General features: G+C 41.2%; 1 protein-coding gene across 6 annotated transcripts in view; it reads left to right on the top strand.

The window, feature by feature from the left end:
• The window catches only part of znf609a (zinc finger protein 609a), a 96,251-nt gene extending 81,833 nt beyond the window's left edge, over nt 1-14,418 (top strand). For 4 of the 6 annotated variants that reach the window (XM_047346340.1, XM_047346347.1, XM_047346357.1 and 1 more), the window contains 4 exons: nt 3,914-4,289; nt 5,619-5,954; nt 7,766-7,844; nt 13,723-14,418. In XM_047346340.1, coding sequence (XP_047202296.1) covers nt 3,914-4,289; nt 5,619-5,954; nt 7,766-7,839 — 786 coding nt within the window. In that variant the 3' untranslated portion in view covers nt 7,840-7,844; nt 13,723-14,418. Of the gene's footprint in view, nt 1-3,913; nt 4,290-5,021; nt 5,361-5,618; nt 5,955-7,765; nt 7,845-8,824; nt 9,863-13,722 lie in introns of those variants that run through there. The other 2 variants (XR_007035259.1, XR_007035260.1) reach the window with 2 other exon arrangements.
• Nucleotides 14,419-14,903: the final 485 nt, after the last annotated feature.

Raw genomic sequence — 14,903 nt, 5'->3', positions numbered from 1 at the left:
TAGTGGCTTTCTGGACAGCAGTCAGGTCGGCAGTCTTACCCATGATTGGGGTTTTGAGTGATGAACCAGGCTGGGAGTTTTAAAGGCCTCAGGAATCTTTTGCAGGTGTTTAGAGTTAACTCGTTGATTCAGATGATTAGGTTCATAGCTCATTTAGAGACTCTTTTAATAATATGCTAATTTTGTGAGATAGGAATTTTGGGTTTTCATGAGCTGTATGCCAAAATCATCCATATTAAGACAATAAAAGACCTGAAATATTTCAGTTAGTGTGCAATTAATCTAAAATATATGAATGTTAAATTTTCATCATGACATTATGGAAAATAATGAACTTTATCACAATATGCTAATATTTTGAGAAGGACCTGTATATTGACCCTGTGGAGCTCCCGACGGACAGTTCTGGTGGAAACAGGAGAGTTGAGATGCACATTTAATTCTGCCGTGATTTGGGCAGTCGTGGTTTTATGTTTTTTGGATACAATCCGGGTTAGCACCCGAACATCCCTTTCAGACAGCTTCCTCTTGCGTCCACAGTTAATCCCGTTGGATGTGGTTCGTCCTTCTTGGTGGTATGCTGACATTACCCTGGATACCGTGGCTCTTGATACATCACAAAGAATTGCTGTCTTGGTTTCAGATGCGCCAGCAAGACGTGCACCAACAATTTGTCCTCTTTTGAACTCTGGTATGTCACCTATAATGTTGTGTGCATTTCAATATTTTGAGTAAAACTGTGCTCTTACCCTGCTAATTGAACCTTCACACTCTGCTCTTACTGGTGCAATGTGCAATCAATGAAGACTGGCTACCAGGCTGGTCCAATTTAGCCATGAAACCTCCCACATTAAAATGACAGGTGTTTCAGTTTCATTGTCCAACCCCTGTATATGTATATATGTATGTATATATATATATATATGTATATATGTATGTATATGTATATATGTATATATGTATGTATATATATATATATATGTATATATGTATGTATATGTATATATGTATGTATATATATATATATGTATATATGTATGTATATATATACAGGTCCTTCTCAAAATATTAGCATATTGTGATAAAGTTCATTATTTTGCATAATGTCATGATGAAAATTTAACATTCATATATTTTAGATTCATTGCACACTAACTGAAATATTCCAGGTCTTTTATTGTCTTAATACGGATGATTGTGGCATACAGCTCATAAAAACCCAAAATTCCTATCTCACAAAATTAGCATATTTCATCCGACCAATAAAAGAAAAGTGTTTTTAATACAAGAAACGTCAACCTTCAAATAATCATGTACAGTTATGCACTCAATACTTGGTCGGGAATCCTTTGGCAGAAATGACTGCTTCAATGCGGCGTGGCATGGAGGCAATCAGCCTGTGGCACTGCTGAGGTCTTATGGAGGCCCAGGATGCTTCGATAGCGGCCTTTAGCACATCCAGAGTGTTGGGTCTTGAGTCTCTCAACGTTCTCTTCACAATATCCCACAGATTCTCTATGGGGTTCAGGTCAGGAGAGTTGGCAGGGCAATTGAGCACAGTGATACCATGGTCAGTAAACCATTTACCAGTGGTTTTGGCACTGTGAGCAGGTGCCAAGTCGTGCTGAAAAATGAAATCTTCATCTCCATAAAGCTTTTCAGCAGATGGAAGCATGAAGTGCTCCACAATCTCCTGATAGCTAGCTGCATTGACCCTGCCCTTGATAAAACACAGTGGACCAACACCAGCAGCTGACACGGCACCCCAGACCATCACTGACTGTGGGTACTTGACACTGGACTTTTTTCCCATCTGCCACCAGCCTGGTTAACAAAGCCCGGAAACCACCCTGACACTCTCCCTTTCCCCCACACCCCCCCTTTTTTTTGCTGACAGGACACCTGTAACCTGTAACTCTATGCGTTACATTAACGCTCAGCTTGGACTCCTGCTTACTTGCACTGCTTTACTTGCACAATGATCACCTGCACTGTTGTATTGCTCTTGCATCTTATACTGCTCTATATTTACTCTCACTCACTTAAAACTGTGCACTTATATTTATATTATATTGTAGATATGTTTGTACTGTTTAATTTGTATTGTATTGCACCGACTACGCCAAAACAAATTCCTTGTATGTCCAAAAACGTACTTGGCAATAAAGCTTTTCTGATTCTGATTCTGATTCTGATTCTGATTCTGGCATTTTGGCATTTCCTTCTCCCCAGTCTTCCTCCATACAAAGACCTGAAATATTTCAGTTAGTGTGCAATTAATCTAAAATATATGAAGGTTAAATTTTCATCATGACATTATGGAAAATAATGAACTTTATCACAATATGCTAATATTTTGAGAAGGACCTGTATATGTATATGTGGATGGTCTCCTGAGGGATCTCCTCCCAGACCTGGACTAAAGCATCCGCCAACTCCCGGACAGTCTGTGGTGCATCGTGACGTTGGTGGATGGAGTGAGACATGATGGCCTAGATGTGCTCAAATGGATTCAGGTCTGGGGAATGGACGGGCCAGTCCATAGCTTCAATGTCTTCATCTTGCAGGAACTGCTGACACAGATCTGGCACATGAGGTCTAGGATTGTCCTGCATTAGGAGGAACCCAGGGCCAACCTCACCAGCATATGGTCTCACAAGGGGTTTGAGGATCTCATCTAATGGCAGTCAGGCTACCTCTGGTGAGCACATGGAGGGCTGTGCGGCCCTCCAAAGTAATGTGCTCTGTGTGAACCTGCTTTCATATGTGAAGAGCAAAGGGCGCCAGTGGCGAATTAGCCAATCCTGATGTTCTCTGGCAAATTCCAAGCATCCTGCACGGTGTTGGGCTGTGAAGACAACCCCCATTTGTGGACGTCGGGCCCTCATACCATCCTCATGAAGTCGTTTTCTAACAGTTTATGCAGACACATGCACATTTGTGGCCTGCCGGAGGTAATTTTGCAGTGCTCTGGTAGTGCTCCTCCTGTTTCTCCTTGCACAAAGGCGGAGGTAGCGGTCCTGCTGCTGGGATGTTGGCTTCTTCCACTTCTCCTGGTGTACTGGCCAGTCTCCTGGTAGCACCTCCAGGCTTTATATTTCAGAAGTTTAAGTGTTTACTTTGAATATAAAGATGATGATGTCAGGATCAAGATGCCAAAATCTGTGCGTGCAGTAGCCAACTTGAGCACCTTGTTGTTTCTTAATTTGCGGTGCGAAATATAAAGCCAGTATAACCGCACTGCACTGATGTAATTGCACTCAAACTTTCAGAAGTAAAAAGTTCTTTACAGAGTATGTAGTAGGGAAATTGACCCTAGAATATTTGTATGAACACAGTTTCATAGCCTATTAAACTATTGCATTTCTGTCTTGTGCTTCGATGGTGACTCTCTCTCCTACATGTCTGATACTTTATAGAATCTCTACTGTAGTTAGGCTCTCAATGGTTATTTTTGTGACATGTGAAAAAAAAAAACGCAGCTTGAGATTCGTAACTTGGAAACATTTTACATATGATATTAGCACCATCACTATGGAATTGACTTAAGTGCTGTTCAAATGTCCAAGCAGTAACCTGAATAAAACATTACCTCGTCTCTTTCTACGGTGATCAGACACAGGAAAAGTAACGGATTTCGTACTATACGTAACAGAGGTGTAGTACATGCAACACACAAACTTCTGTTCTAGGAAAGGTTCTCATTTCTTTTTAGGTTTAGACCCATCTAAAATGGTGTTTTAAAGATGCTAGCTTACATGGCAACTAGAGAGACAGTCATAAGCATTAGCTGCCAAAGTTATCAGCTATCGTGGTAGCTCCAGTTCAGCTGATTTACCAGATTCTTTGCAACATACATACAATTGTTAAACTGCGCTCTAAACGTTTCTCAATTATAATTTTTTTCTTTCAGGAGTCAGACTCACACTTGTGGCCTTATTTGTACCACAGTAAATACTCAGAAGCTTCAAGACTGCAAGAAGAACAAAGGTGGAAAGATGAGAGAGAGCAAGACATGAAAGCCGAGGAGGATAAACCGCGGTCAAAGGAGGGCCTTCAGAAGGATGAGGTAAAAGAGGGGGCGGAGGGCAGGATGCCGCGGCCCCCAAAGGAGCACCAAGGTGGAGTGAAGGAGGCACGCACCCCCCACATGCAATTTCCCTCCTCTGTGGCCCAGCATCAGAGCTACATGCCGTACATGCAGGGACCTTATGCCTACAGTCAGGGCTTTGATTCTAGCCACCCCGGGTACAGAGACATGCCTGCAGTTATAATGCAGAACTACCCAGGTAAGACCAAAAGGAGAATCTACACCCATGTTTAAACCTGAGCCATGCCTCAGATAATAAGAAAAAAGGCTTTGGATGAGTTGTATATACATAGAAATGTAAAAAGTAGGCTGTGTAATTTTATGATCAATTACTTGATCATGTAGGTTATCTACATGAAAAGGGTGTCATATTAGAATTTTATGTGTTTCATTCTGTAACCTGTTTGTGTAAAATAAAAATTCTGTGTTTGTGTTCTATGTAAGCACAAGGCAGTAGAAATCGATCACTACAGAAACATGTCAAACCCTGTACAGAGACATTGGGACTCATTTTTTTCAGAAGATAACTACTTGGAAAATTTTAACAAAACAACCCAAGTGATATGAGGTCAATACCGAAGAGTCCTTATTTTTTAATAATTTTTTAGAAACCAAAGCCATCATCATGCCTATAAGTTGTGAGGTGGTATGGAAATGAAATCTGCATCTCTGCAGAAAGTGAGTGAGGTAGCATCCAGACAGGGAGCATAGTTCTAGCCCAGTGTCAGAATAATCATCTGAAAGTTCACTGAGAAGGCAACATTTCTCACTGAAGGGAGCAAATGCTGCCTTGACAGATTTGACAAAGGTGTGGGAAGTAAGCCTCAGGTATAATGGCAGGTCATATACTCACCCTCAACCATCCACCTGCCAGACTGACAGCATCGAGAAGCTGTTTGACTGGTTTGATTTTGAATTTTTATGTTCATAGGTACTTCAACAATTAAATCCAGGACAGGATTAAGACCAACCGTTCCTATTGGACTGGCAAAATAATGGTTGTACCAAACTTTGCAATTTTCGAAGGCAGCTGATATATATTGCTCCCAGTGTGTGTATTTCCTCTCTCAGAATCCCCACTGCTTGGCTCCAAAAACTGTTTACAGCTGAAGAGGCATTTGACTTAAAACTGTAGCAACCTGTGGGATTGGTCCCTTTTGACAAATGGAGAAGGTGTGCCTGCATTCCAAAGAGAGCTGTGCTGCCAGGTGGCCAAAGTGGAAAAAATATTGTGAAAATGGATTCGAAGCTCATCTTAGCTAAAATAAAGGTCTTTGCACTGAATTCATCATCTGATCCATCTGCACCAAAATGAGAATATTGTCCACAAAAACTGAACCAGTAAAGACTGCAAAACACAACATTAGTGTCACTGCAAAAACATTTATTAACTGACTGTAAAAAGTGTTAAATCTAAGAAACAGCTAACAAAGCTATTGAATCTGAGAAGCCTCATGGTGTAACTGGAGTTGGCTTTCAGTTATCATAAAGAGTTAAAGGGGTAACAGTTTGTTTATTTTGTCCTTAGCTTCATACTTGCCGGCCGGTTACCCTTTCTCCTCATACGGAGGGAAAGTGACAGCAGGGGAGGATGAGAAACCCTCCCAGTCAAGTCCAATTGTGAAGCCGCCCAGTGAGGCCAAAGCTCTGGAGCTGCTGCAGCAGCATGCCAGCCAGTACAAAACCAAATTGCCTTCTATTCAAGACAACAAAATGCTGCCGGAACGAGACTGGGAAAGAGACAGAGACCGTAAGAGAGAGGGCGATCGGTCGCGATCTTCTCCTTCACAGCGTGTCATGTCTTCACATCATCACCTGGGATACCCTCTGTTGTCAGGACAGTATGACTTGTCCTACACCTCGGGTGAGAATTACATGCTGTGTCACTGTCAATGTGAACGTGTCAGACGTTGCAGATTAGAACCAGGTTTTGAATCTATTCTAATCTATTTTAAGACTTTGAAACTGAGCCATGGTTCTGTACATAAAGCTGATGCAACGCTGATATAGCCCATGCTCTATGTTGCCTCTGTTTGACAGCTGTATAGAAGGACAGAAAGGGTAAATAGCAGTTGTGCCAAACTAATTGAATTTCAAAGTTTTATATTAGATTTTTGAGCCTCTGACTATAAATGTGATTTGTTTGCACGGCCATTTTGTGTCTTGTTTTTATCTGTATGTAAAAACTATTTTCTCTTTTAAAAATAAAGGAAGTTAAAATATGTTCCTTCCATCTAAACATACACAGTGCTCCAAAGTCTTTTTCAGTGTAATGCAGTCATTAACCTAATGTACTAATATTGGTAGAAGTACTGTCTGTGGTAAAGTATTGCATAAATAAAGACAGCAGGACAGTATCTAAGACCTATAGCTGTTTGGGAAATTGTGCCAGAAATCAGTATGAGGGATGTATTTTTTCAGAGGTTTCCCTAATTATACCTTCAGGGAAGATGTTAAAGGTAGCCTCTTCTATCAGAGAGCATTTTGTGCTGGGTCCATCACCCAACACAATGCTCACAAGTTTCTGCAACACTGGCACTCCTTACAATGCTGGGGAACTGCTGGCAGCACTGTTAGATGTCACTAGCTACGTTTCCATGCAAAAAATTTCCCAATTGGAGTAAAATGTATTTGGATTAAAAAAAAAATAATAATTATCGGACTGCACCGTTTATATGGACACAAGTAATCGTGATATAACGGCCAATCAGAAAAGACATAAAAATGTAATGTGAACTTGCCGATCGGAATATTCTGTTAGCAGCTAGCCAGAGTGACTAGCCACTCAAGGCGGAAAAACATCTTGTTGACGCGGTGTGCACATGCGCACTCCGGTCAGTTTGCCTCATTCAGAATAACTTGATGCTTTCAAGTGTTTACATGCATGTCAATCGGATTGTCAATCGGCATAAACCTCCCCTCTCAACCAGATTACAATATCATCTCGATCGTGCCGAATCCGATCAGAATATTCCTACTGACATGTTTACATGACACATTTTTAGTCTGATCGGCCATTTATTCTGATTACGTATGTCCATGTAAATGTAACTAGTAGGCTTGCAATATGAACAGGATAGTCCAGACATTTGCTGGATTGATTCTGTGTGTGCTTAAAAAACGTCATGACTCATGTGCTAACCAAGGCCATCCTGTAACATTCATGTTCCGAAAAAGTTGTATTCAGATGCATTTGTGTTTAGAGGCTCCATTAAATCTCTGAAGACAAGAAGAGAGGTTTATAACTTTGGCAGTCATTGTTTAGCCCTGAATTTCAGCTTGTGGAATTGACATATTTGGTTCTGATCCCCTAATCACAGCCAGTGGAATAACTTTCGCTTTCTGAAAATGCATGATGGAACACCATCATTCATAAACTGTCTTCCTCAGTCCCCAGCTTATCAGAAAAAGCAGACCTTCCAGAGGACAGCTATTGTACTAACACTGTGTATAACTGTTCCTGAAGAGTACATACAGATATTTAAGGAAACACTAAGTATTCAGCACGTAATAAAAAAACAATCTTTGCATGAAATATTGTTTTTTTGAGCCTGATTGGAGCTGTTCTTGTATGTCCATGATTTCTGTGTGTAGAACAAGTCAGGCATCTTCACCTTTCAACATCTTACATTATTTAGATGGTGAATGCTTCTGATGATCGGTCTTCTCTTTCAGGCCTCTCCTCTTCGGCCATCGTTGCAAGTCAGCAAGCGTCTGCCCCGTCCATGTACCCACCTCCACGGAGGTGAAACTGGTAAGACCCACGCCAGCCTCCACAATGTACCTGATAATACATACACGACATCAAAACTAGATGCAGCGCCGCCTCTACTTATCCAACATGGATCTCTGCCAGTCTTTGATTAACAGATTAATGTACCTCACAATGGCAAATTAACAGAATGACGGATCATTTCTAAATTAATCGCACTACAATGCAAGGGTAGGCATAATTTTGTAAATTAATGTTGCACTTTTTTAGAAGGTAGTTAGTTTGTTTTTGAAGTGCAGACTTGCTACATTATCTTAAATTACAGAAATAGTTTAATATTTTCAGGGTCTGGAAAAGTTCTAGAAAAACATTTGTTTCCAAACTGTCAGATAAGGACAAGCCCTATAGCACCTTTTTAATCAAATTTGAATACTCGTGATTTTTACCAAATAAAAAAATGCATTAAAGAAGCAATCAATGAATAAGGTCAGTTTACACAATCTTTACTTTGAATATGTTTATTTAGTGGGCAGAAAAGCTTATGGTCAGAATTGCACCCTTAGCAGTTCTTATAATGGTAACTAAGGTATAAGGTATTTTTGTCATTTATACTTTGCTTTTAGAAATTGTTTATAGTGTCCAGAAACTTTGAGTTAGTAATCCATTACTTCCTGTTTACCTGGGGTATAGATGTGAGGTGACACAGAGGTGCATTTGTAAGCCACTGGTCATAGTGAAAAATAGAAGAGAACATACCTTTAAATGTGAGGCTGATATGTGTTGATCTTCACAAGTCAGGAAATGGCTACAGCAAAACAATTACTCTAACTATTGTGTGTCTTTGCAAAGCAGGACCTGGTAATGCTCACAGTAGTGTACACAGTAGCTGTCTGTAAATGATTCACGTTAGCATCCTAAGTACATGTGGTTGTCATTTTTTTATTTAATTTTAAAAAGAAATACTTTTTGCAATAAATATGAACTATTGTCCTCTTTTCCTATTTGCGCTTTTCTTTTCACAGTAATAGTTTGGATAAACTGCATCAGAGAAGGATTACCAGACCCAAAAACCGCTTTTATTTACTATATACATAAAGGACAAGGAGGAAATCGACATCAGTGACTGCTTTGATTATCAGAACAAAAATGTCTATCATGTACTGTAGCTCACTAGTTCACTGTAAAACTAAACATTTTGTGCAAAATATAAGTAGGGGTGGCTATAATAATGGTGCACATGATTTCATGTAAAAATACACTATATTGTCCATAGTATTGGTTCCCACCACCAAATCAATTAATGCTGTTGTTCCAATCACTTTTATGGCTGCTGGTGTATAAAGTTTGAGCAGGGCAGTTTAGCTTCTCCACACCAGCGTCCTGACCTCAACCTTCTTGAACACCTTTGGAATGAATTAGAGCAGAGGCTGCAATTCTTGTTCCTCCTCTTCCGGTGGATCCAACTCACCACCAGGTGGTGATCAGTGGACAGCTCGGCTCCTCTTTTCCCCAGTGTCCAAAATGCGTCCGAAGGTCAGAAGACACGGCTACAAAGTTGATTATTGATCTCCCGCCTATGGTGTCCTGGTGCTAAGTGCACTGATGAACACCCTTATGCTTGAACATGGTGTTCCTTATGGATAATCCGTGACTGGCACAGAAGTCCGATAATGAAACAGCACTCAAACCCAAGCTCACCCCAACCCACCGCCTTTCCCTGTGGGCCACTCCAGAGCAGAAGAGAGTGCAACCTCTCTCAAGAGGCTGGGTTACAGAGCTCATGGTGTTTGTAGAGGTGAGCCAGACTATTTCTAGTTGATGTCTCTCGACCTCCTGCAGAAGCTCGGGCTCCGTCCCCCCTCCCAGTAAGGTGACATTACACGTCCATAGAGCCAGTTTAAGCGTCCTCTGATTGGGTTGGCTAGGTCTCCACCTTCCACTGCTGCCCGATCCTTTTTGCACCAGTCCCTCATGGTTCCTCCTGCAGGTGGTGGGCCCACTGGGGGATGGCCTCACGTCTCTTGTTCAGGCTTGGCCCGGCTGGGTCCCGCAAGGAGTAAGTAAGTAAATTATATTTATATAGCACCTTTCACAAGTCAAACCAAAGTGCTTTACAGTAAAAAAAAAAAAACAATAAAACGAAGTATAAAAATATAAGTAGTAAAAACATACATGAAAAGAAAAAAAGAAACCACAAAATTAAGAAACATTTTAACAGAATACATATAAAAACCTACAACATAAAACTAGTTAAAAGCCAGCCTGAATAAATGTGTCTTTGGCTGTTTCTTACAAGAATCCACAGACTCAAGGAAGCGCAAAGCAGGAGGCAACACATTCCACAGCCTGGGGGCGACAACTCTGAAGGATTTATCCCCTCTCGTTTTAAAATTGGTTTGTGGGACCATTAACAGCCTTTGAATGTAAGATCTTAGACTGTGAGAAGAACTGTTGGGGGTCCAGATAGTCAGAAATATAGGCTGGGGCTTGACTACACAGAGCTCCAAAAGTGAGATGTAAGATTTTAAAATGGATTCTAAGATGAACCGGCAACCAGTGTAAAGAAAACAGCAGTAATGTGCTGTCTGTCTCGTGCGTTAGCTAAACCCTTGCAGCAGCATTTTGAATTGAAAATCTGAAGGATCCAAGTTGTACTTCGTTAATACTGGCTCAACAGCAGCATTCTTGAATGAACCACAGCTGTTAAGAGAAAAGCATTGCAGATTTCAGTAATAAATGGGCCAATAGCATGAACAACCTTTTCAAGCAACACTGCAGGGAGAATTTCATTTGGACAGGTGGATGTTTTCATTTTGTCAAGTATGAATAAAATGTCAGATAAACCCACTGGATCAAACACTGTCAGAGACTGAGAAACTGGAGAGGCAGAAACACAATTTTGACACCTTGATGGACAAATGGTTCCTCTGACATTGCTGGCTTTCATTATAAAAAAATTGAGAAAGTCATTTACAGTCAGCTTTGGAGGACACAGGTAGTGTAAGGCTCCCAGGGGAACAATTGAATTTATTGTATCAAACAGGACCTTAGAATTTTTCTTATTTAGTTCTAATTAATTTATTGGATTCTATGAACCACAAATTTAGTGGATTTCCACCTGACGACAGACTCTTTTGGATTGGAGGAATTGAAATACTAATCCACTAAGAAACCTTTTTAAGTGGAATGAAGGCAGCTTTTAGAGGTGGTACTGTACAATGAGTATTGAAACACTGAGTAGCAACATCAACATCAAGACAACCTCTTAACAATGATGGATCAAACAAATTACAAAACTTCTGAACAGCATCTTGAGTAACTGTTGAGAATTTTATGTCTCACTGGCCAAGAAATGATCTCTCACATGAGCACAAACAAGATGCAGAGTGTGGCCTTTAGAGTGTGTAGAACTGGACATGTTGAATGAAGATAAGAGTCAGTAATAGATAAAAAGTCACTTGCTGTGATGTAGTCAGTGTCATCTATGTGAATGTTAAAATCCCCAATCATTAAAACTTTCTCAAGATCAATAATGGAAGACAAAAAATCTGTAAAATCAGAGAGAAAAACACTAGCAGGGCCAGGAGGGCGGTAAATTAAAACACAGTGAAATATTTTGAATGAAGGACCTTGACTATGTGTGACTCAAAACAGGGGAAAGTCCCAGTGTCCACTGTTTTACAAGAACAAGACAGTGGCTGGATGTACTGTGGCGAGCCCACCACCATGGTAGTCCAAGGTTGGGTGTTCCTATAAATGAGAGGCCAATGGGACAGATCATTTAAATGGACAAACTCCCTTTCCCTCTGTCAAGTTTCCATGAGAAACATGAAATCCAACCGCTTACTAGTGAAAAGTTTGTTCAGAGTAAAGGATTTGTTGCGATTAAGTGGGCTTTCACCAAAGTGATCTGAAGCAGGGGGTTTACAAAAGAACTGACAGCAAACACCTGGATAGTTGACACTGCCATGTTCACCCCCTTGTTGTAGCATGGTAATTCAGTCTGAAATCCTGAGACCGAATTGATGAGGGTCCATCTTTCAAAACATGTTTGTCAACTAAATGCTAATTGTCCTTGGCCGGGGAGATAAACCATGGAGGAGATGCACATAGGATAATATTATCCTCTTAGTGGGAACTGGTAAAAAAAAACCTGCTGTGTCCGCCATAAAGGTAGAAGTGACCTTTCCGAAGAGCATGCTTTATTTTACTCTTAACGCCAGCCTTGCAGCCCGTTTATTTTGCCCTAGTTTTCTTTTTTCTTGCCCCCGGGTGCTTTTACGGGGTAACATAAAGGAGGAGGTATTCGGGAGAGGAGGGAGAACACGTAAAGGGCAGCAGGAAGAATTGTTCTTAGCTGTTCTAGCTGTTAAAAGCCTTTTTCATAGACACTCTGATATTCTGCAAAGTGCATGAATCGGAGGTTTGAGCATCGAAGATACCATCACCTGATATGTATGCATAAAAAGTTCATAAAAACATCCAAAACCAACATTGAGAAACAGGAGCGGCCAAGCCAGACACCAGCACCATCTTCCCGTTACTATTGTCAAGTAATCTTGCCACCAGGCACTCGCCAACAAGAACCAATCCCAGGCCGGGTTCCAGGGTGGGGCCCCAGCTCTGCTGTGCTGGGCAACATCATGTGCCTAGTTGGGCTGGTCCTCATAAAGGCTTCTGAACCAAAGTTTGTCTGACTTGTCACCCAGAGCCTATTTACCATGGGAGACCCTAACTGGGGCATTTAAGCCCCAGACAACATGGTTTCTGGGATCATCCAAGCAGTCCCTTTCACCAGGTTAAGGGGGTTCAAGGAGGTAGCATATAATCCAAAGTTATCATATTAAATAAGTTCCTGTTAGTCAACATGTTCATGTTAGCTAACATTAGCATTTTAGTCCATTTTAGCTAGAGTTAAAGTATTGGAGTGAGTTAATATGCTAAAACGTATTACCTTATAAGCTGTTGTTAGCATTCTAGATGTAGTTAGTGTTAGTCATCATTAAATAGCATATTAGCCAGTGTTAACATTTTGGCAAATATTGACTTGTAAGCTAACGCACAGCGTAAATAATAAAGTAAGTTAATGTTAGCCAACATACTAGTCATAGCCAACATGCCAACATTATGATATTGGCTAACTTTAGTGTGTTGGCTAATTTTACCATATAAGCTAAAGTTCTTCATGTAGAGCCCTTTGAGATACCCTGTGTATGAATGATTCTATACAAATAAACGTGCCTTGCCAAAACTTCAAAAATCTTTAGCTCCAGACTCTCTAAGGCTTGATTCAGGACTCTGGTCGGACTAGACAAATATATAAACTAAAATATTACTTCCAGTCAAAAAAAAAACATGTTGGTAAAGTTAAAGATTACTTTGAAACTAAATCTGCCAAGGATGTGATGAATTATGGGCTTTACTCTAAGAAGTTAAAATCTCTGTAAACTCCCCTTAGTGGGTAATCAGGCAATTTGATTAACAGATTTACATGTTGACAGAGCCCTATGGTGATGCAATTGATAGCACTGTTGCCTTTCAGAAAGAAGGCGGTGGTTTCGAATCCTAGCTAGCGCCTTTCTTTTTGCATGTTCTCCCTGTGCATGCGTGGGTTCTCTCCAGATACACTTGCTTCCTCCCCCAGTCCAAAAACATACAAGTTAGCTTTATTGGTCTCTCTAAATTGCCCTTAGTTATAATTTTTTGCATGGATGGTTGTTGATCCTTTGTGTCCTGTGTTGTCCTATGATGGTTTGGTATCCTGTCCAGGTTGTACCTGCACCATTGCCGCCTTACACAGATAAGTTGGTATACACAGCGGATGGGTACGATGTCTCACAGCTTTGATTGCTGTTCACATATAAGGTGGTAAATGGCAGTTCCTCCATTTTTGACCAGTATGTCTGCTGACTCTCTACAGGTACTCTTGATTGGCTGGACTCTACCCATGTTAGTCACATGACTGGATCACATCAATGTACGTTTCTGTTGTGACATCTCTTCATGTTTGACATCTACACCTGGACATTCAGTTGACTCCCTACTGAACTGGACCAAAACAGTTCTGGTGGTTCCAGGTGTTAGAACCAACTCCACACTGACCCGACAGCACAGGCTTTGGCACAGTGACTAATGGTACTTTGGAGATGACAGGAGGAAACAGTGATGGTAAAACATGGTCAGAGCTCCCATCAACGCATCATCTGATGGCCTTCAGGGTCCAACTAGTTTTCCAAACTAAGGGGAAGACGGGAGGTCCACATCATTCACAGCTGAATCTTCATTCTGTCCTTTCACAGCCCACTATTGTCATACTGGTTTATGTTTTTATTCTCATCCTTATACATGTCAAAGTCCTCTGAGACTCCCCTTTCTGGACATCATCACTTGATTACCTGGATGTACCATAAAAAAGGACTTATTGTTAACATCCAGAGGCTGGCTGAGGAGAAGGCAAGTAAATGTAATGTAGTGTGTGTGTGTGTGTGTACATATTGTACAGAGGAATTATTTTAAAGAGTCTGTTGGATGATGTTGGATTTTTTATTCTTCTTTTTGTCTGTTAGCTTCTGTTTTTCTACTGTTGATCTGATAATAAACCTGTAGCAGCTGGAAAGATGTTTGACCTCAGAGTCTTAATTTCTTTTTCCCTCAGAACACTGGAAACAATAAGATGACTTATTCGTACTCGTTGTCTTTCGCTATATCCGGGACCGGGTCGCGGGGGCAGCAGAATCAGTTGAGACACCCAGACTTCCCTCTCCATAGACATCTCCTCCAGTTCCTCCGGGGGGAGCCGAAGGCATTCCCAGGCCAGCCAAGAGACATAGTCAATCCAGCATGTCCTGGGCTCTCCCCCGGGCCTCCACCTGGTGGGACGTGCCTGGAACACCTCCCGAGGGAGGCGTCCAGGAGGTATCCGGTATAGATACCCAAGCCACCTCAACTGGCTTATCTCAATGTGGAGGAGCAGCGGCTCTACTCCGAGCTCCTCCCGGATGGCCCGAGCTCCTCACGCAATCCCTACGGGAGTTCCCGGCTACCCTATGGAGGAAGCTCATTTCAGCTGCTTGTATCTTATCACTGTTTCCTCCTTTTGAG

The sequence above is a fragment of the Girardinichthys multiradiatus genome, chromosome 2, assembly GCF_021462225.1.
Source record: "Girardinichthys multiradiatus isolate DD_20200921_A chromosome 2, DD_fGirMul_XY1, whole genome shotgun sequence".
Classification (NCBI taxonomy): Eukaryota; Metazoa; Chordata; class Actinopteri; order Cyprinodontiformes; family Goodeidae; genus Girardinichthys; species Girardinichthys multiradiatus.
Note: the sequence above shows the minus strand (reverse complement) of the source record. Positions and strands in the feature narration are given on the sequence as shown.